The sequence below is a fragment of the Pimephales promelas genome, chromosome 24, assembly GCF_988280905.1.
Source record: "Pimephales promelas chromosome 24, fPimPro1.hap1.1, whole genome shotgun sequence".
In the NCBI taxonomy this organism is placed as follows: domain Eukaryota; kingdom Metazoa; phylum Chordata; class Actinopteri; order Cypriniformes; family Leuciscidae; genus Pimephales; species Pimephales promelas.
The window spans coordinates 714,244-736,491 of record NC_142792.1 but is presented as its reverse complement, the minus strand read 5'-3'; the positions used below and the strand labels follow the sequence as shown (position 1 = coordinate 736,491).

Sequence of the window (22,248 nt, the reverse complement as noted above, 5' to 3'; positions counted from 1 at the left end):
TGTAACCTAAGGAATCGTAAGGTGCGCATGCGCAGGCGCGTGCTCGTCGCGGCCGCTGCGGGTTTTGCACACACGCCGCACAGGGACGCGACGCGACAGTTGCGGGGGAATCCATAGCAACGGCGGATAAACATGAGTTACTACAGCAGGTAAGACACCGATGGAAACATTTCTTAGAAATTATCCAAAAGTGACGTCCGTTTTGGGACCGCGGTGTGCGCGCATGTGTGATTTATCGTGTCTTTCGTAACTTTGGTGTGTTTTTTTGTCGGTGGGATCCTGTTGCGTTTCGCACGCGCGCTGTAACATCAGCCATCAAGCTAAAAACACAAAACAACACACACGGATTTAGAACAAAACAAACACAAATCTGAATTGAACTGCTGGATGATGAACAGAAGAGCAGGAGAATAAAGCAGGGGTGTGTGAATGAATGCGGTCAGGGCTGTAACGGTTGAGAAGCAGTTAACGTTGCTAGCTGGATGATGATAGCAGCAGGGATACAGATGGACATAACAGTCTGAATTATGAGCTTCAGCTACTCGTCTGTAAATCTAATGATTACTTTATATTTTTGAATTTGATGATGGATCTAATTCATTAACTTAGTCGCTCGAATGCGTTACCGACCGTTACAAATATCCAGTGGTTTCACGTTTCTGATAGTCATGTGATGCAATATGTACGTCATTACTATATTGAAATGACATCATAATATAGTTTGAGCTGGACTTTTTAACATTAAAAAAATATGTCTTATAGTCCCGTCATTAAGATTTTTGACATCGTAACATTCATCGTAAGACAATTAGCTTAACCTCCTTCCAATAACTGTGATGCCAAAATAACGATTTGTTATTTCATTTGCACTCATTTCAATAAAATACAATAAAAACACTGTGTCCAAATATGACATCATAATACAAAATAAATAGAATTTGAAGGTGACATTCGCTAATAATATCACATTACATTAGTAGGCTTAATTTTCTTTTATTCGATACATAGGTTCTTGATTTTTTTACTCATTTTATTTTTAGGTGAATTGAAATGTTTTCATAAATATAGTTGATTACTTAATCTAATTAAATCTACACAATATTTAAATTAACTTAAAATATTGCACAGATATTTATCACAATTAATCACATAAAATTTGTGTTTATGTATAATATGTGTATGTGTATATATATTTAATATATATTTACTCTGTATTTACATATTATATGCATGTGTGTGTGTGTTAGAGCCAGACCGATATATCGGCAGGCCGATATCGGCCGATATTAGGCATTTTCTAAAATATCGGTATCGGCAGTTATAATGGCCGATAAATGAATATTTCAAAAATAAAATAAAAATGGACGAATCACGCAGCTTATAACTATAAGGCAATATAGGGGCTATTTATTATTTTATTTATCAGAACTTTAATATATTTTGATGTTCCTCTGTTCTGTTGTGACAATAGAAACAAGTTTCTTTTTAAAATGCATTATCATATTATTTTAGTTAAAACTCATAAATAACTACAAATAATGTTAGGGAAATCTGTCAATATTTTGTTGTGCGTTTCTGAGATAATAATAATAATATCGGCCGATATATCGGAATATCGGATTTTAAAACCAACAAATATTTGTATCGGTATCGGCCTTCAAAATCCTTTATCGTTCTGGCTCTAGTGTGTGTGTGTGTGTAAACTTACATACACATACTATATGTATGTATAAACTGTATACATACGTGTGTGTGTGTGTGTGTGTACAGTATACATACACACACATATATAAACACAAACTTTTATGTTAGATTTGATTAATCTCAATGAATCGATTTGACTGCCCTTATTTTAAAATCTGTTTATATATCGATACTTATTTATTTTTATAAGCCGTCTGAATTAATTCCATTCGACTGGACAAACTCTGGAGTTCATCTGTTGCTAACACTGGTCATATGAAGACGGGGATTGATTAGCCGTCTCTGATTATGATCCGTGTTGTGGATGAAGCTCTTCTGACAGCGATGAGGAAGGACGTCTCTGAGTCCTGAGTCGAATGTGTTGACAAGACTAAGATCACGTTCGGCATCTGCTCTCAGTTTCTGTGTGCTTGTTTAGTCCTCCAAACACAACCAGCTCTATCCTATCAGAACCACACTCCTTCCTTTCCCATGATGCCGTGGGCTGGAATTCGGTGAGGTTTCGTAATGCACAAGCACAGGAAGTGGTTTGGGTTTATCTGCAGCTTTTGTTTAACATACAGCCTTCTTCTGAGAACAGCTCATGTAGTTTACATCTCTGATAACGACAGACCACTTTGGCTTGTGCTGTGTGTTTTCTTCAAGGTTTCTCGGACTCGGATTAGATGGACTGGTTTTTCTAGTAGAGATGCAGGATTGATTGTTAAAAGATGGTGATCCCGTTTCAAACACCCATGCAATTTTATTTCTCAATGACAGCGATTCAGCTCTTGACAAATACGATCGCGCATTCTTATCTGTGTTCTGATCCAGAGAGAGCCGTTGTCATAAAACAGCGAACACTAACAGTCTTTTCAACGACACAGTATCATTATTTATGTCTTATAATAGTTCACATTATCACAGAAGTACTGGGATAAAAATGTATAGTTCAGAATTAATAAATTCAGTGACATAAATGTAATAGTCATTGAATCATTCATTTAACAGATTCATTCAAAACGCTGATTCATCCTGTAATGAAACAAGCAAAGTCTTTATGAGTGAGTCATTGAATCATTCATTCAAGAGATTTGATTCATCCTGTAATGATACAAGCAAAGTCGTTATGACTGAGTCATTTAATCATTCATTCAACAGATTTGATTCATCCAGTAATGAAACAAGCAAAGTCTTTATGAGTGAGTCATTGAATTATTCATTCAACAGATTTGATTCATCCAGTAATGAAACATGTCTTTATGAGCGAGTCATTTAATCATTCATTCAAACTGATTTAAAAAAAAAAATTTAATATATTTTTTTACATATTCTGCAGCAAGTGGCGTTTTGTCAGAACCTCTAGTAAATTACATGCAATTGAGTTCAGTCCTTTGTGATCTCTTGTGGTTATTGTAAGCAACAGCACAACACATGCATTAGGATTGTTCTGTATTTGCATGCATGTTTGTGTGTGTCTCCCAGATCTTCTTCATGAACACAGCTGGCCTGGATGCACGAATCAGAGCGTGCGTTTTCAAGGAGTTTATTCTCGAAACCAGAAAATAGTCCATCCACTCTCAGACCTGATGAATGTCTCTGAGAGTCATTATTGTGCAATTATGGTCTGTTCCGGCGGCCACCAGAAGATGTGGGAGAAGAACAGCCCGAGATTGGCTCATTATCAGAGCCGTGAGAAGAAAATGACACGCTACTGATGAGATGATTGCGGTTTGGGTTTACATTTAGAATAATTTACATAGCAGACGGTTGCTTGCAAGCCTGGGTTTTGCAGAGGGTTTTCTCTATTCAAAGGGTTCATAGTGTTAAAGACTGAACTTTTCTTTCAGAACTTTCTTCTTAGTTCAAAAAGACCATTAGGCTGCAGGTACATGAACATACGTACTTGTGTACGTACAGACGCTTGAATCAGTCACACCGAGATAACGAGGAGGAACCCAATGTTCTCTCAAAGTTCTTCCAAAATGATCTGGTCTTAAATAATGTAAATAAATAAAAAAACTTAAACATTGTAGTTAAATGACTAAAAAACTGAACTTTTTTTTAAATGTTAAACTTGTTTCAGAACGTTCCGAGAACATTTATAAGTAACGTTCCTTTAATGTTTGCAAAACAAATCGTTTTCTTAACATTCGTTTAACCAAGAAAAAAAAAACGTTTTACAAACGGACAAAAATGCTTTTTAGGAATAATGGTCGCCATCCCACTTCCTAGCTAATAGAAATATTAGAAGAATTTTTGGTAACATTACCATTAAGTTACGAAAATTTAATTTCTGAACGTTCAAAATGTCAATTTTATAAATTATATATATGTAGAAACGTTAAAAAACATTTCATTTGATAATTTTGCAAACATTATGTAAATGTTACTTTTAAATGTTCTCTGAAGATTCCGAAACGGAACTAAGACGAAATCAGTTCCATGCATGATGAGAACATTATTGAAGACCAGATAACTTTGAATGAACGTTCTATTAAGGATACTGGAAGAACGTTTGTTCTTTGAGAGAACGTTCCCTGTCCGCTGTGAAACATGACACACGTGCAGTGGTGTGTGTGTGTGTGTGTAGTGGTGAAGCCTTCACACTTCAGTGTCCTCCCGCAAACCAAACGCCCCGTAGCATCCGACTTTTCAAAGGGCGTGTGTGGGGTGTTGTTGCCGTAGTAACCAGCATCATCCCAGAGGGCTCACCTGTGGGCTTCACGAGTGTGTGTGTGTGTGTTCCCACATGACCTGCACGAGGTAGAGACCGCGAAACACAGAAACACACACACACACACACTCGACATGGAGAAGGTGAAGAGCTCTTCTCCGCCCGCTTACAGCCGCTGGTCGCACAGGTACTCACACACACACACACACACACATAGGTCGGACGTACGGAGGACAAGGTCGAGTTTCTCAGTTTGTGTGTGTGTTTAATTGAGGTGTGTGTGTGCTCTGGATTCACATGAGGACAGTCGCTCTGTTGTGTGTTTGTGAGGTGTGTTTGCAGTCATTAAGATGTGTTTCGTTTCCTGAATGACGCATCATATTGACATGAACTGTATAGAGAAGAACAGAGTAACGGTCGATGGATGCAGGGTCGATTAGCCAACATAAACACTGAGGGGAACTTCTGCAGTGATCGATTCATGAAATATAATATTTGGTCCAGATAGATGGACAAACAGAGTGATGGATGATAGATGGATGGATGATAGATGTATAGAAGATGGATAGATGGATGGATTATAGATGGATGAATGGATGGATTATAGATGGATGAATGGATGGATGATAGATGGATGAATGATAGATGGATGAATGATAGATGGATAGATGGATTGATTATAAATGTATAGATGGATCTGTATAGATGGATGGATGGATTCTAGATGGATGGATGTATAGATGGATGTATAGATGGATGAATGGATGGATGGATGGATTGATTCTAGATGTATAGATGGATGTATAGATGGATGGATGGATGGATTCTAGATGGATGGATTCTAGATAGATGAATGATAGATGGATGAATCGATTGATTCTAGATGGATGGATGGATAGATAAATGGATGGATGATGTATATAGATAGATGAAATGGATGGATGGATGTAGATCATGGTCTGGGTTTTGTTGATGGTGTTTCTGCTCCTCTGAGATCTTCAGATCCACTGAGATGTGAAGTTTCCACTCATCACTCACACACACTTCAGCTGATCTTTCTTTCTTTCTTTCTGTCTCCTGTTTTAGAGAGCATATTTTCTTTTTTTCCCTTTTTTCTTTCTCCTGTTCTAGCGAGCATCTGTTCGAATGTGTGTGTCACCACAAGTTGTCATGTTGATGGTGGTAACCATGGTTACACAGGTGTCTCATGATCAGAAGGCTTGTGTGTCGTCTTACCCCGGCCACGCCGTGAGCATGAAACATTCATTCAGGTGTGTGTTCAGACTGCATCACTGATACTCACAGACTCTTTCTCCTTTCTCTTGTGTTTCTCTCCTCTGGACGGCTGTGATCGTCATGGGTACAAAGACCCTCCAGTTCCTCCAGCTTCGCGTCCACCGCCATGACCAGGTACAACACACACACACACACTACTTTTTACTAATGGTCCTGGTAGTGTGTTGTAGGAAGTTGGCAGGGCATCTTTCAGTGCAGTGTTCTGATTGGTTTAAGCATGTTGCTATGCGGTTGCTAAGGTGTTGTGGGTGGTCGCTAGGTCGTTGCTATGTGGCTGCTTTCCTGCCTCAAGTTAACCCTTAAATTCATGAATATTTTGCCAAACATAATTACATGTTCAGGTCTTTAGTGACCAGATCTAATGTGGATGGATCTCTAACTGCTGCAATCATACAAACAAAAATAGTAGTTTCATGTTTCTTTTTAACACGGGTTTGAAATGTTTCTCTCTGCGTGTGTGTGTGGGTGTGTGTGTGTATTTTTAGATGTATAGATGTGAGGATGTTTGTGAGAAATTGATTTTCTTTCATTTGGGTGTCTCTCGGTTGCCTAGCAACACAATGACTGATACACGAATGATGCCAACACACACACACTCAAGTTCTAGTCTGGACGCTCATAGCCATCTTTCAACATGTCAAATTGTGTATTTTAGCATTAGATTCAGCCTTTGGTGATTATATTGAGCTTATCTACTGAATGAGAGGATATAAGTGTGTGTATAAAAGGATATAGGTGTGTTTTAAATGGGTTCGCAATGTTGTTTTATTGTGTTTCAGTACGCTGGAGGACGACAGTCTGAACCTGAGACAGCAAAAACTGGAGAAACAGGTGAGGCACATTTACACACAGTTAAAACAACAATACACACTTCAAAACACAAATGCTGTGCATGATAAAAACACAATAATACACAATTACACATGCTAGAACACAATAATACACAATAACATGCGTCAAAACACAATAAAACAAAATAATACACAGTAACACAAAAAAACAAACGCAACATAAGCATGCGTCAAAACACAATAATACATAATAATGTGTCAAAACACATTAAATAGGGTACTATGAAATCTGTATCATTTTTTCCTAAATTCCGTTTTATTTTTTCCCCAAATTCAGTTGTTTCCATTTCTGGATTCCGTTTTTTCCATTTTAATGGTTCAATTAAATTTTAATGATCAAAAAGCATGTCAAATTAATTAAAAGAATAAAAACAACAAAATTAATGACGCTTTGTGTATGAAGTGCTGCACAACAAAATTAAAACATTGTAAAAAAAAATTATTATTCCTTAAAAATGTAAGTTGTAATAGGTATTTATTATTGTTATTAGTGTTTGTATTATTATTGAAAAGGTAGTTAGATTTTATTGTACAACAGTAATATATTTCTGTCACAATTTCTTCAAGTTAAACCAAACTTTTATTTTGACGGGTTGCCGTGAAGACCTTGGAGTTCCTGTGTGTGTGTGATACGACAATGATGATCCTGTGTGTGTGTGATACGACGATAGATGTTCTCAAATGAAATGCTGAAATGCTCATGAAGTGACTCTGGAGCTGAAGTTCACGCATTCATGTCCTCATATAATGAGACTTGTATTTAAACAGTCTTTTTAATAGTCACAGACACTAGTCTATATCACAATCTGATTTAAGTTTACTGACCTGCTTTTAGTCATTAAGAATTTGACAATTTCTGCATTATTCGGTGAATTGCGTTTTTATGACTGAATTCCCCGATTCCATCCGTGTTATATAAAACAACATAATACACTAAACACACGCCAAACCACAATAATACACATTTACATACGTTGAAACTAGAGCCCGACCGATAAAGGATTTTGAAGGCCAATACCGATACAAATAATTTTGGGTTTTAAAATCCGATCTCCGGACCGGAGCTTAAAATCCGGACCTTTCCTGATCTCTCCCGCCTCACTTCCTGTCCACCTATACTGTCCGATCACGATGAAGGCACCAAAAAACCCCTAAAAACCTCCCTTCTGTAATTCTTGAGGCGCTACAGTATTATTGTGTATATTCGAGAGCTTTTGTGGTGTTAAAACAGTTTGTGTGGTTTCCTGTGCCGCCCTCGTCGTGAGCACGAGACTCTTCTTCTCTCTAAGCCCTCATTTGTCTTCCTGTCGGCATCGACTCTCATCTCATCCCGGTTCTCTCTCTGCTGTCGTAAGGATGATTCTAGCGAGCGTTCGTCAACTTCTTCATCTTCCTGTGAGTGTTTAGTTTTAGGAGAAAGATTGTGTGTTTACTGTGAACATCATTCTGATCCTTGTCTGTGTTTTACTTCCTGCGCTCTCAATGTTGGATCTCGGATTATCTTTGGATTAAACATTTGAACACTCACACTGACCGTTTTCACATATAATCGTATTAAAGCAGCTTAAAATGCTCATATATTAAAAAAGAACTGTATTATCTATATACTATTATAGTGTTTATTCATGTTTTGAATTGGCTTTTATTTTTTACATTGTCAGTTTTCATTTTAGTTGATGGAATTGTGGGAATGATGTAAATGTTGGTAACTTAAGCTCTCATTTGTCAACTTTAGTTACTAAAAATCTATATTTTTACAGCATTTATCTTTGTTAGTGTTAATCAAAGATATAGTATTCATTGTTTGTTTACTGTATATTTAACAGATCAATTAAATATATATATTTCATATTTAAATCATCTTTAATTCATTAACCCTTTCCCCGCCAGCGTTTTAAAAAAAAGTTGCCAGCCACCGCCAGGGTTTTTGACGATTTTCGCTAAATTTTAATGCCCCACTGAATATTTTCTTCCATGAATATATGAAGATGATATATATAAAAATAAAGATCTGAGCCTCTGCTTTTAGGCAAAAAAAACGTTTTTATTTTATCTTCATTTGTTCTTTTTTTATTGCCTCTTGAACAGTGGTAGGTTTTGTCAAAAACACAACATTTTGGACAAAAAACTGAGAAAAAGGTATTTTTATCAAACAAGTGCATTTTAAAGCAGAATACATTCAGATGTTGTTTCCTTCATATATAAAACTTTCCAAAATAAATTAAAAACATAAATAAATGTAAAATATATCAAATTTCCCAGGATGTAAGGGAAATGTAACTTTTGCAATAAAACTTCTGCCTCTGCCTCTCTGTGTTCTACCTGTGAATAATGAATAATTGGAATTACAATAAACAGGCCTAGACACACACACACACACACACACACACAAATACATATTACAATGTGGTAAATGTGCACAAAGAGAGAAATAATTTGACAATTACACCTTCATATTTAGACAGCCACACATAAATGCCTGCACACACACACATATTATAGTGTCATAATATTATACGATCTATCTGCGGCACGTCCATGGCTAGCATGAACATGTGCATCTCTCTCACTGACTACTTCGTCCCGATCAGATTCAGAATGATCAAATAAAGAGTGATCGGACTCCGAGTCCATTAACCTCCAGTACTTCAGCCATATACCTCTGCATTGTCTGTCTGATACATTCTCACTACTCCACTGTTTGAGACGATTGCAATCTGTTTCTCTGATCAAAGAGTTGCGCACTCATTCAGAACATGCGCGCGGGTCTTCCTTACCGTATACCACCTAAAACACGGATACCAGGAAAGTTCCGTGTTTGGCGGGGAAAGAGTTAAAGTTCATCTTTGAAACACGAATGAAGATATTTTAATGAAATCTGATGATAAATGTCTGTCTCTCCATTGACAGGTTATGCAACAACCACTTCAATAAGTTCATAAACGGATTGTAAAATTAATTGAGTGGTTTAGTCCAAATTTTCTGAAGAGATTGAATGAGGTGTGTGTGTGTGTGTGTGTGTGTGTGTGTGTGTGTCCACAGAGGGCGCTGTTGGAGCAGAAGCAGCGACGGAAACGCCAGGAGCCGCTGATGGTCCAGCCGAACCCCGAGGGACGTCCTCGGCGCTCACGACCCCGTCGCAGTGAAGAACAAGCGCTTCTCGTCGAGCCACACGTCAGTACGGGCAGTGACATCATCCTAGATGGTGAGGTCATCACACGCGACCTTTGAGAGCTCAAGCACGACACTCCTCTACAGCGTTTTCAATGGTTTCTCGTGCACACTGACACATCGTAAAATGCAATCAGACACCTTTCACTCGGGTTAGCTAAACGCTAGCTAAACAAATACTATTGACATACGTTACAACAAAATAACAGACGGTGTGCGATACCTGGAGTTGTCCTAGACGTGGCACTTCTCGTCCGGTGTGCGACCCCCTTTAGACTCTCACACATGAATTGTGTTGAATATCTGTCTGCTGTTAAAATTAACTACAAAATTAGACAATACCAGTTTGAATACCGTGTTTTTGAGACTGTCTTCGGTTCACTGCAGTTTTAAGCAGAAAATACTCCGCAATGCCGTCGACTTATGAACTTACACATGGTGTGTCTTGAAGGCATATTAAAAACGTTAAATAGACATATAAAAACTTGATTTTCACCACAGGGTGACTTTAAAGTTTAGCTACTTGCCTTCAGTGAACAATAAGCCCCGCCTTCCTTGATTTGATTGGTTTAATCTCAGTGATTCAGACATTAACGAGCACTGTTAGACCGGTGAGTCAAGAATATTAAATATTAGGCGGACAATTTGGACATTTCTAATAGAGCCAGACTGATATATCGGCTGGCCAAAATTATCGGCCGATATTAGGCATTTTCCATAATATCGTATCGGCAGTTATAATGGCCGATAAATGAATATTTAAAAAATAAAATAAAAACGGACGAAACACGCTTCAATCATCTCTCCTTGGCCTGTTATATTGAAAATGTATGTTTTCCAATTTGCAGTATGATGTTATCTATTGCTAATCATAGACTAGCTAACCACAAAGCTAGCTAATGCCACCATCATCAGTGGAAGACCGCTAACGTTAACATTAATGAGCTTGGAAACCACAATGAACTTTTTCTGCCTAAATAAAGTAATGATTACTGTATTTATAAGTAGCATATCTCTAGTTACAGTCCCTGCATTGTAAAATGTAAGTTATACTTGCGAGGAGTGAACATTTAGACAGAGAAAAAGTATCAAACGTATCTTGTGCAGAAAAGTTAGCTTTTCTTTTACACGTGTGTGAAATCCAACAATATTTAATAAAAAAAAAATATCGGCCGATATATCGGAATATCGGATTTTAAAACCCAAAAATATTTGTATCGGTATCGGCCTTCAAAATCCTTTATCGGTCGGGCTCTAATTTCTAATTATTGACTTGTCAATAATTACACAAGTCAATTAAGTTAATGAACGCTCGCCAATCTTTTAGAATGAAAGAGCCAACAACGCATCGAAGACGCTCGCACGACTCAACCTCAGTGATGTCATGAGCTACAGCCAATCAGAGCAAGGCATGGGCTGAGGTCAGTATTCTTCGCTGGGTATTGGCGCGCGTGCTGTTTCGCGTCATTTCTGGTTCGTTTTATCGCGTGATTTTTCGTGACAAAACGTGGTTTGTAGAGAAGATAGAATCGTTGGGTGACAGAGTTATTGTTGGCTCGTGTAGTGCGCTACCTCCTGTTGCGGATCAATCACGTTGTGTCGTGTGTTTGAGCAGCTCAGCGACTACACTAGTCATGCAGTGTGAACCGCACAGTTCAGTCCGGCGTTTTACAATCATGTAGTGTGAACTGGGCTAATGTCCAAATGTATCCACTCGTCAGGGTGTCTTCAGTCTTCAATCCGCTTTCCCAGGACGAATTTTCAGAAAGCCAAAACGAACACAACTTAATCTGGATTAATGCAGACGCAGCCTTCTTCACTCCTGTCCTCCCCTCGTCTGTTTTGCTTCAATGTCATTTGTGTAATAGTTTTTGCTTCTCTTATCTGTTTCTCAGGACTCGTATCTGTTGTTTGTCCTTCGCTCTCTCTGGGACAGGCTTTTGTTTCTGCACCTGCCGAATAGATCTGGAAATATCTCGTGTGTGCGAGCGATCTCATGTGTGTGTGTTTGTCCGTCAGGCATCGACGGGCCGGCGGCGCTGCTGGGATCCGAGGCTCCGGATCTGGGATGTAAGATCCAGGTTCTGTCCGTCAGTCAGACACAACAGTCCTCGCCGCCCGCCGCAGAAGAGCCGGAGACCGACGCCGACACCGACACACTGCTGGAGCCCAAGACTGACATACACACACTGCTGCAGAGACGTGGTGAGACCAAGCGTGAGCTCCTCGATCGAGTATAGCTCATAAACCCCGCCTCCCCATCAAGTCTTATGAACTAAACAATCAAATCACACTTACATTGTTATTTTAGGTCGTTTTTGTCACTCTGATGTAAATTTAAGTGTTGTTTTTTAAAATAAGTTTGGTCTTAGTTGGTTATTTGATGCTATAGACCTTATGCACGCCGCCATCTTCATAATACTTCCGGTTTTGCTCTCGCTCTATATATCTATGGCATCGCTGTCCAGGAGTGATTCGCTTTTGAAGTGGATTTACTTAACGTGAAGTTAACCAAATGACACTGTGCTCGTGCATTACCGTGATATACACTGAACACGGGCATGTTTCTACTGGGGACATTTTTAAAAATGTCAAGAATAGCACACACTCACACTCGCAGTGCAGGATGGGGAAGTGTGTGTGTCTCAGGAGATTGTGTGTAAATGGCAGATCTTCGGCTGTTGTTTCTCATCTGGAGCTCTTTAAACTCTGTTCCTCTCAGGACTGTCGGGCAGTATGAACTACGATGAGGCCAGCGAGGATGATGAGGATGAAGCCGAAGAGCGAAGCCGATCGCTTTCCCCGAACACAGAGAACACGCGACCGGCGTCGGCCTCCAGCACTAAATCCACCACGGTGAGAGCCACACACACACACAATATTAGTCGAGCACTTTTTTCCCAAGCTAAAATCTCATTTGGGACAGTATTCTTCCATAACAAACTCTTTCTGCTATATTTCTGATAAGTTTTTAATTTACAAATAAATAAGTTATATTATAATACAAGATTTGATTAAAATAAACACATAATACAACTTTTATTTAATTAAAATAAATAACATGTTATTTAAATAAGTAATACAAATATATTAAAATAAATGAATGCTGAAATTAGATATAGTAAATAGTTAAGTAGCAATAGTTAGATTAAAATAAATAAATAATTTGGATTAAAATAAATAAAAAATGAAAGAAAAATAAATAAATAATAAAACCGTAGGTTAAAAAACATGAAACATTTGATTGAAATAAATACATAGTATAACTTTTCTTAAATAAATATTTTAATATTTAAAAAATAGAATTAAAAGTAATAAAATAGAATCAAATAATAAAAATGTGTTTAAAACATAAATACTAATAATTAGATTAAAATAAATAAGTAATTTAGATTAAACTAAATACATAAATATTGAAAAAATACAATAAAACCTAAAAATAAATAATAAAACTAGATTTAAAAAATATGAGAACATTTTATTAAAATAATACATAATAGAACTGTTATTAATAAATACATGGATAAAAATTTGATTAAAATTAAAAATGTAATGTAATGAAAGTAATCAAATAAACAAATACTTTAAATGTGTTTACAATATATAAATAAATATTTGTCCCCCGGCCGTCAGGAGTGTATCCCGGCGAGTTCTCCATCAGCCGAGGGCTCCTCCGTGGAGGTGGATAATCTGGAGGAGTTTGTGCTTCGTCCGGCTCCGCGGGGCGTCACGCTCAAGTGCCGCATCTCCCGGGATAAGAAGGGCATGGACCGCGGACTCTACCCAACATACTTCATGCACCTCGAGAGAGAAGATGGCAAGAAGGTGATGGTTTTTCTATTTATTTACTCATTTATGTCATTATTTAAATCAGTTTTTATTTTTTTATATTCAGTTTTATTCATTTATTTTAATTTGATACCATTTACATTTATTGCATTATTTAAAAAATATTATTATTATTATTATTTATGTTGTTTTTACAAGCATTTTATTATCCTTTTATTTTAATCACATTTTTTATATTTTATTTATTTATTGTAATCCAATTTTTTTTTATAGTTTATTTATTAATCTAATTCTTATTAGTAGTGGAAATCATTTTCTGCGGTAACAAATGCTGTCAAAAGATCTGTTGAACAGGAAACATGCATAATCTCTCTCTCTCTTTCATCAGGTGTTTTTATTGGCTGGACGCAAGAGGAAAAAGAGCAAGACATCGAACTATCTGATCTCTGTAGACGCCACAGATCTGTCCCGTGAGGGCGAGAGCTTCATAGGGAAACTCAGGTGAGAACCTTTTGTTTTAACTCGTCACATCTCAGAGGAGCATTTGATCACAAGTGACATCCATCCAGATGTGGTTTGAGGGATCCAATCATATTGAGCATTTTGAACCCGTTGATGGATGGCAGAAAACAGTTTCCACTGTTAGTACGATTTAGATTAATAAATAAACTAGAAAAATTGGATTATAATTAATAAATAAAATATCCTTTTTTATTTAAATAAATGAATCGGTCAGATTTTATAAATATATATTTATATACATTGACATAAAAAAACATTATTAATAATAAAAAATGATTAAATAAACAAGTAAAAATATGTTAGACTGAAAAACAATGTAAAAATAAAATAATTTAATAAATTTATTAAAATAAGTAAATAAATGTAAAATACTATAAAATGATACCATAAAAATAATAATAAAATGGGTCTGAGAAAACAGTCTACAGTGCAAGAAAACAATAAATAAATGAGATTAAATTATAAAAATCTTAGTAATATAAATAAATCCTATAAATTTGAATTTTGGAAGTGTATTTAGTCATCTAAATAGTTCAAGCAAATAAGCTAACAGTACACTGCTATAGTGAATGGGGAAAAAAATGTCACAGTATAAATGTAGTGTTTAAACATGCCTTTGAACGCTAGGATTGTGGTCCATTGCTCGAGGATGATCCATGGCATCTTGAAGATTGAAACCCCCTGAGTTAGACATTGTGCTGCCCAAACATAACCCAAGTGCTGTAATAACATTACATGCTTCGTGTGTGTGTGTGTGTGTGTGTGTGTGCAGGTCTAATCTGATGGGGACGAAGTTTACCGTGTACGATAACGGCACGAACCCTTCGAAAAGCCCCGGAGCGCTGCTGGAGGAGAGCAACACACGCCAGGAGCTCGCCGCCATCTGCTACGTGAGTGTGTGTGTGTGTGTGTGTGTTCACACTGTGTCCGGACACTTCTCATTGTTGTGTCCTGTTCTTAAATTTGACTCGTCCTGGAAAACCTTTGAAACAACAACCATATATACAAAGAGCTACTTGAAAAGTGCTTGACTTATTTAAATACAATATAAATGATATTTTATAATTATGAAAAAACACAAATACAATCTTTTCACGGATAATCCCCCATTAGAGCCTTTCTCGATACGAAGTATGCCAACATTATAATAAAAAATAGTGTTTATTGATCAATAACAGCCTTGTATTTAATATATTATTACATACGTTGTAAGTTGTATTTTGGATACCTTATATCTGTGTAGTTTGAGTTTCCTTAAAAAATACTAAAGATATTGTCCGATAAGATCTCTCATACGCCTTATTCACGGCAGCGCCATCTTTGTTTTTTAATGAGAATGAAAGCGAGGCTGTGAGGGATAGACTTGCATCTCTTCAATGGGCTGTACTGTTATTTAATGTGTTTTCGGATTGTTCTGCTCATGAAACACTTGAAAAATATCTTTCCAATAAGTTTTAGTTGACAAAAAACTCCCGACAATGTAAGTTGTGGAAAATTGTAAGTAATCTGGGAGCTTTATTCAGCTTTTTACAGCGGATGCCATTGGAAACACGGTAAGTCTATCCCTCACAGCCTCACTTTCATACCTGTCATGGCGCTGCTCTGAATAAGGTCTATTGAAGCCCTTAAAAATCAAAAAGTAGTGCTTGAAAAGTCCTTTCATTTTACAGTATTTATACAAACACTGTGCATGTGTGTGTGTGTGTGTGTGTGTGTGTGTTTTTAGGAGACTAATGTTCTGGGCTTCAAAGGGCCGCGGAAGATGACTGTGATCATTCCTGGCATGAACATGAATTTTGAACGGGTCCCGGTTCGGCCCCCTTGTGTGAGTGTTTCTGCTGACAGCTGTCAATCAGATGGTCATTATGAGCGCAGACTGCGAGTGTGTGTGTGTGTGTGTTTCAGGAGCAGGAGTCTCTGCTGAGTAAATGGCAGAATCATTCCCTGGACAATCTGATAGAGCTGCACAATAAAGCGCCGGTGTGGAACGACGACACTCAGTCATACGTGTTAAACTTCCACGGTAGAGTCACTCAGGCGTCCGTCAAGAACTTTCAGATCGTCCACGACAATGACCGTAAGTTACACGAGGACATAACCAATCTGGGAAGCTGAAAATCAAGCTTTTAAAGGGGTTAGTTCACCCAAAAATGAAAATTATGTCATTAATGAATCTCCCTCATGCCCGTCAGACCTCCGTTCATCTTCGAGACACAGTTCAAGATATTTTAGATTTAGTCCGAGAGCTTTCTGTCCCTCCATTGGAAATGTGTGTACGGTATACTGTCCTTGTCCAGAAAGGAAATAAAGACATCATCAAAGTAGTCATGTGACATCAGTGGGTTAATTACAATGTTTTAAGGCATCGAAAATACATTTTGGTCCAAAAATGACAAAAACTTCGACTGAACGCGGATCCACAACAGAACCGTAACACAACACACAAGTTTTTGTTATTTTTGGACCAAAATGTATTTTCGATGCTTCAAAACATTGTAATTAACCCACTGATGTCACATGACTACTTTGATGATGTCTTTATTTCCTTTCTGGACAAGGACAGTATACCGTACACACATTTACAATGGACTCTCAGACTAAATCTAAAATATCTTGAACTGTGTCCCGAAGTCTGACGGGCATGAGGGAGACTCATTAATGACATCATTTTCATTTTTGGGTGAACTAACCCCTTTAATGTTGTTTATATGTCTGAGTGGTGTGTGTAAGTTGATAAGTGGACAGCATTGCTGAGTTTTTGAACCAAAGACACAGTTTGAAATCGCTGGTGTTTCTGACGTCACAAACGACCTTGTAACGTGTGATCGTCAACCAGTGAGTGAGTGGAGGCAGGGCTCATTTGCATATTCATAGAACCGCGAATACTAAATGGCAAGGGTGTCGAGTTACGTTCAAGATATTTTAAGGCATGAAGGGAAAAACGTTTAAATATGTCATGTTACGATATAAGCCTGCTCTTCATATAATGGACTTCCCAGGAAGGATTGTGTGCGCCGTTGTGATTGTGTGTTGGTGTGTTTTCAGCGGATTACATCGTGATGCAGTTTGGCCGTGTGGCGGAGGACATCTTTACTCTGGACTTTAACTACCCCATGTGTGCCCTGCAGGCGTTTGCCATCGGCCTGTCCAGTTTCGACAGCAAACTGGCCTGTGAGTGAATCTGTGACACGACGACACACACCAACCTCTTCCACTCAGGACACTAAAGCACAGTCGTCTCCTTACGGATTTGTGCTCCACCCAAATAGATCTCAAACAAGGACCAAATTAATTCGCTTTTGTAAATGAAACACATCAAATCGTTTAACGTTCGTGAGATATCATGCGAGTTATTTACCTGCTTCCTCTTTTCCGAAAAGAGAAAATGCACGGGATTTATGCTTTAATCGGACCAATAGAAAAGACACTGTGGGATATTGTGCAACGGAGAGATTTTTATGATATTTTCTGTGATGTTATGAAAGTGTCTGATGGATTTGAGAGGGACGTCTCACAGGGTTAGTTCACTTAAAAATGAAAATTAAGTCGTTTACTCACCCTGGTGTTGTTTAAATGTCGTTTGCCATTCTTTCTTTTTTGGACCAGGAAAGGAGAAATGTTAAAACATTTTATTCTTCCATGTAATGGCAGTGAATAGCGACCAGAATCAAGCTTTAAAAAAGTGTCGCAAGTGTGAATCCAAGTGTAAATAAAAAACAACACGAGATTTCACGTATTATTTAAAGAAAATGTCCTGCTCACGGCCGACTGAGAGTTGTGAGAAATCAAGATTAATATACTCTTAAATTCGATTTGTTTTTGTTTTTTTTACCAATCCCTATTGTATATTCCTAGAAAACGTGGGGTATAAATGACACGTGTCACATGGGACCGTTCTGGGATACTTTTGCAGCTTTTAAAAAAAAATCTTGATGCTGATCGCTATTGTAGACGAGCGTGAACGGGACATTTTCGAGGTCCGAAAAAGAAAGAACAACACTAGGGTGAGCAAACGATGACTTCATTTTAATTTTAGGGTAAACTATCCCTATAAGAACCAATCAGATTTCACCTCTGAGATTAAAAGAAGTTATATTTTGTATGGAGAAAATTAATCATGTAATGATAAATTGTAAATGGGAATTACAGACATTAAAATGTGCTTAATTTTCTTCAGGTACAATATAATTTCTCATTTTCCTTTTGATAACGGGGTGATATGAATATACTTTTTCTTCATATTTACGTTTTTATTCGGATGATGTTATTGTATTTTTGCATTCATGGTAGAATATGAAAATTTTAACACATTCTGTTTTTAAATGTGGTTCATTATTTGTCTTTTTAAAATCTTTGCTGTCCAACAATCCCTGAGAAAACACATTGCATGTTGGTAAGCGCTGGACCCTTTGGCCACGTCTCAGTCGTCCAGCTTCCCTCTCGTGCCCTTGTGTTGACCTTTGAGAACTGACGCACACTTTTGTGAATGCACACTTCTGGTAATCACCGCTGCTGCATGGATTGTGAAAGTTGCCTTAACATGTTGCTGTAGTGTAAATAGTGTCTGAATGCTGTGTTTACATCTTGAGAAAGGGAAGTTCAAGCACATTTGTTCCTGTTAAATGTGTATTCCTATTGATATGACTGATGTGTGTGTTGATATTCATCATCTGTTGTGTGTGTGTGTGTGTGTGTCAGCCAAGAGTGTACTGATATATATGTATATTAAAAAAAGCGAAACATTTTTGCTTTCATTTTAAAACAATAACCTGTTTGCACAAACTGTATTTTATGAAGACACTGTTGGTAGAAATACAGTTATTAAAAGTCATAAATATTTGAAAAAGGAAAACTGTGTTACTTTTTATACATTATCATATGGGCTGGAAATACAAAACCTGCAACACATTTATCCATAAATCAAATGGCACAGATTTTTAGCCTTTTCAACCATATATATTATAACTTCAATGAACTAACCTTCATTCTAATCTGGTAAACACTTTTCTAGATAAATACAAAAGTATCTAACTCAATTTTAATTTTCATGTCTATATATAATATGAACCTACATTTACATTTTAATCAAATCAAATGTCTTTCTGAGATTGCGCATGCGTAGTATGAGTGAACGGTTACTGCAGTGCGCAGGTGCGGACGTCTGGCGTCGAATGGCGCCTTTTCTCAGTTTTCTGATTCCTGAGGTGAGTCACTTTTACCTGACGACAAATTAAAGGACAACTCCGGCGCAAAATGAACCTTTAGTCTAATTACACATTGTTACCTAGTCAATCGTTATCTGAGATTTGTTTTCATGATTGCCGAATGTAAATAGTTTTATCTCTAAAAACAGTTTAGCCTATAACGCTGGTATAATGCTAGTATATAGGGCATAGAGTAATGACAAATAAAAATCGCTTGTTATTACCACTAAAAAGGCTCAAAATAGCCCCGCACTAACACGACAGCATAAAAAGAGAACTTTGTCAGTGTCCACACAGTTTAATAAGCAGATGTTTTATTCACACAGTAAATTTCGCGAATTCAGGAAGAAGCCATCTTGGAAAAATAGTCTCTACCAGTCGATCTACGAACGCCGATCCATCATCTACGAACGCCGTATCATTTAGTCTATATAGACAAGTTTCCTGAGTGAAATAGGCGGGCCGCCATTAGCCCCTCACTCTGCCAACGACTTCCGGTTGTATCTGCCAAGCACTTCCGCTTAGCGAGTTAGCGTCTTGTTTTTTTTGGTTAGCGTGCAGAAAAAGTAAACTATGGATGGTGTTACACGTCGACACGGCTTTGGGACATATTGTGCTGTTCGTGGTTGTAACAACTCGTGGCGATTGCTGAATGTTTGGTCGGAAGGAGAATGAATCAACCATACAAGACGCCAATGTGGATGTGCTCCCCCGTATACGTTGTATGAGAAACCAAAAACAAATGTTTAATCATTATCTCGGAAGTGGCTAGCGGCTTTGAAGGTGAAGAATCCGCTCAAAAGACTGTTTGTTTGTTCTTATCACTTCATTGGTTCTTTAGTTGGGATATACGAGCAAACCTCCCCAGCAAAACAGAACAGAAACACAAGTGACACGCAATCGGATGGTAAGTGTATCTTGATATTTTATGGTTAGCAAAAGTTTGCAGCATAAGTTCGACTGTTGATATGTGTCTCTGTCCTGTGTCAGTGGGGGTATATACGTGACATTTATAGTTTATGCTGTTTGTCTTTTAGAAGTGTGCATCGAGCCGAAGTTTAAAGATGCTGCAACACAATGGGAGGACCTAACAAAAACTGACCACAGCTATGCGGCAAAGTTGGACCATATGAACAAATCGACGCAGGCTCTGGGTCAGACTGTGGCTGATATGCTCCTGGATGATGATGCCTCACGGCTGTACACAGGACTGCGTCTATAATATTTTTTTACTTTAGTGAAAACGATGTTGCCATTCGTTTTCGCAACAAGTATTCCTGTTCCCATAGTGAAACTGAACCTTGTAGGGGATGTGGCAAAGCACTTTAAAGTGTCTAAAGGTGTAGCAAGTAAGGTGATTGCTCACTTTAAATGTATTGTTATTGTACCCTTTCTGGTGTTATGATTATTGATAAGCCAAAACAGAGTTTTAACTAAGAAAAACGTGTGTGAGTGCTATTCTTTTTCTTGCATTGTAAATATTGACACATGACAATAAACAATTTGTTTTTTGAGAAGAAATAAATTAATTTTTATTAATCCTTTTCCATAACAAATGGACAATTTGAGTAGATTATTTCTGCTGTGTCTTCGGATAGACACATCTCTGATTTTTTTGCTGCCCAGTATTGCTTTTTGTCCCGGCATTCAGCAATTCTGCACATCAGTCTTCCCTTGACAGCATTTTCTACCTGCAGACAGATAAAATAAAATGGTTTTCAAATAATGGTTAATGGTTTTTAAAATAATGGGTTGAGCATCACAGCACAATTGACTTCTTTTAGAAACAACATTTTGTAAATCAAAATAACAAGGGTATGATGAAGGTAGAGCGTTTTTGTTACTTTTCAAATCAATTAATGATCTGGGCCTGCAGCCATCAACATCAATGTTTTACAAATGTTTAACATCAATTGTATGTTTAATACAATTAAATATTAAATAAATAGATAACATTTAATAAAGTGATAAGTGAGTAATATAAAAATGAGTAAAAGCAAATAATATAGATAATAAAATAAATCAGTTTGATAAAAATAAATAAAATAAACAAAAGCCAGAAAGGGTTTGTTGCAAATTTGCCCATTTCATAGGCGGATTACACAGTTTTCTTTTTTTTTTTTTGTTGGTCTGTTTAAAAGAATCGTTCCTAGTGTTTGTTTTATTTTGGTTTGTGATTGGTTCACACACCAACCGCATTATATATCATTACATAGGCTGAAGTAACATTTCTCTGTTTTGCGGTAAAATGCTATAAATTTGCAATCAAATATCATTCGCGGAAGTCAACACAGTCTACTCATTATTACGCATATGAATGTCAGCTTTTTCATAAAAAAAAAGTAAGTTAATACCTTTATGCATTCTGAAGCTATTAATAGATATGTAAGGGGTGCGCGATCTAGAGCGTCAGTCGACTTAAGGGTTAAAGCATGCTTTTCGTGCAGGCAGGCTAGAGGATAACTTTTTACTCTTCGTGTTCTGTTATAGATAAACACACTGATACATACAAACATCTTAATACAAGCATATAATGGGCTAACGTACCTTCCAAAGCACAACGGCTGCATTAGTACAGGAACGTCCAGATCCGGCGAATCGGCGATACAGGTACACATCTCCCGTCTTGGTAACCAAAACCCAGGCGTTAGGCGCTGAATTGTTAACGGACTGGCTTGATTGAACATCGGCCTTTAGGTAAATTAAACTGTCCAAGTGTAAAAGTACACAGCCCACTTTGACGGAATGGAGGTACTGAAACGCCTCTGAGCCGTTCAGGTTATTAAATGCATTCCCGTCCACCGCCATGGAATCAATAAAATAAGAAAAGATCTTAGATGTTGTGATGCTGGGCCATATCGACATGTTGTCCGCCCATAATGTTACCTTACTCGGATTCGGAATGGTCAAAACACCATTTTTAAACAAGATTTTCGGTCGAATGTTGCCATTCCAAAGCCGTGTTTACACCACTACTCAGCCTGCGCCGGATGTTCTTGGCAGAAACAGGAAGTAAACCGGAAGTGCCCGGGAAACTTGTCTATACTTTTATTTA

The 22,248-nt window shown here is 37.5% G+C and overlaps 1 protein-coding gene and 2 long non-coding RNA genes across 3 annotated transcripts; 2 read left to right on the top strand and 1 right to left on the bottom strand.

Annotated features, from left to right (window-relative positions):
• tulp3 (TUB like protein 3) lies at positions 1-17,398 on the top strand. Its single transcript, XM_039660622.2, has 12 exons — positions 1-149; positions 5,729-5,770; positions 6,436-6,487; positions 9,550-9,712; positions 11,698-11,883; positions 12,401-12,534; positions 13,312-13,503; positions 13,856-13,968; positions 14,762-14,879; positions 15,716-15,814; positions 15,895-16,066; positions 17,035-17,398. Exons 1-12 carry the CDS (start codon positions 133-135, stop codon positions 17,166-17,168), a joined length of 1,422 nt encoding a protein of 473 aa, XP_039516556.2. The 5' UTR covers positions 1-132; the 3' UTR covers positions 17,169-17,398.
• Positions 17,399-19,625: 2,227 nt separating this feature from the next.
• Positions 19,626-20,718, top strand: LOC148965117 (uncharacterized). Its single transcript, XR_016149703.1, has 2 exons — positions 19,626-20,100; positions 20,231-20,718. It is a non-coding gene; the product is annotated as an uncharacterized LOC148965117 (long non-coding RNA).
• On the bottom strand, positions 20,700-22,237 carry LOC148965116 (uncharacterized). Its single transcript, XR_016149704.1, has 2 exons — positions 21,741-22,237; positions 20,700-20,884 (listed from the first exon to the last, which is right to left on the bottom strand). It is a non-coding gene; the product is annotated as an uncharacterized LOC148965116 (long non-coding RNA).
• Between the last annotated feature and the right edge of the window lie 11 nt (positions 22,238-22,248).

What these genes read in the sequence shown, in the direction of transcription:
- tulp3 (XM_039660622.2), top strand. An exon ending in CAGTGACATCATCCTAGATG is followed by an intron (nt 9,713 to 11,697) that starts GTGAGGTCATCA and finishes TTTGTCCGTCAG; the next exon opens with GCATCGACGGGCCGGCGGCG. An exon ending in CACACTGCTGCAGAGACGTG is followed by an intron (nt 11,884 to 12,400) that starts GTGAGACCAAGC and finishes TGTTCCTCTCAG; the next exon opens with GACTGTCGGGCAGTATGAAC.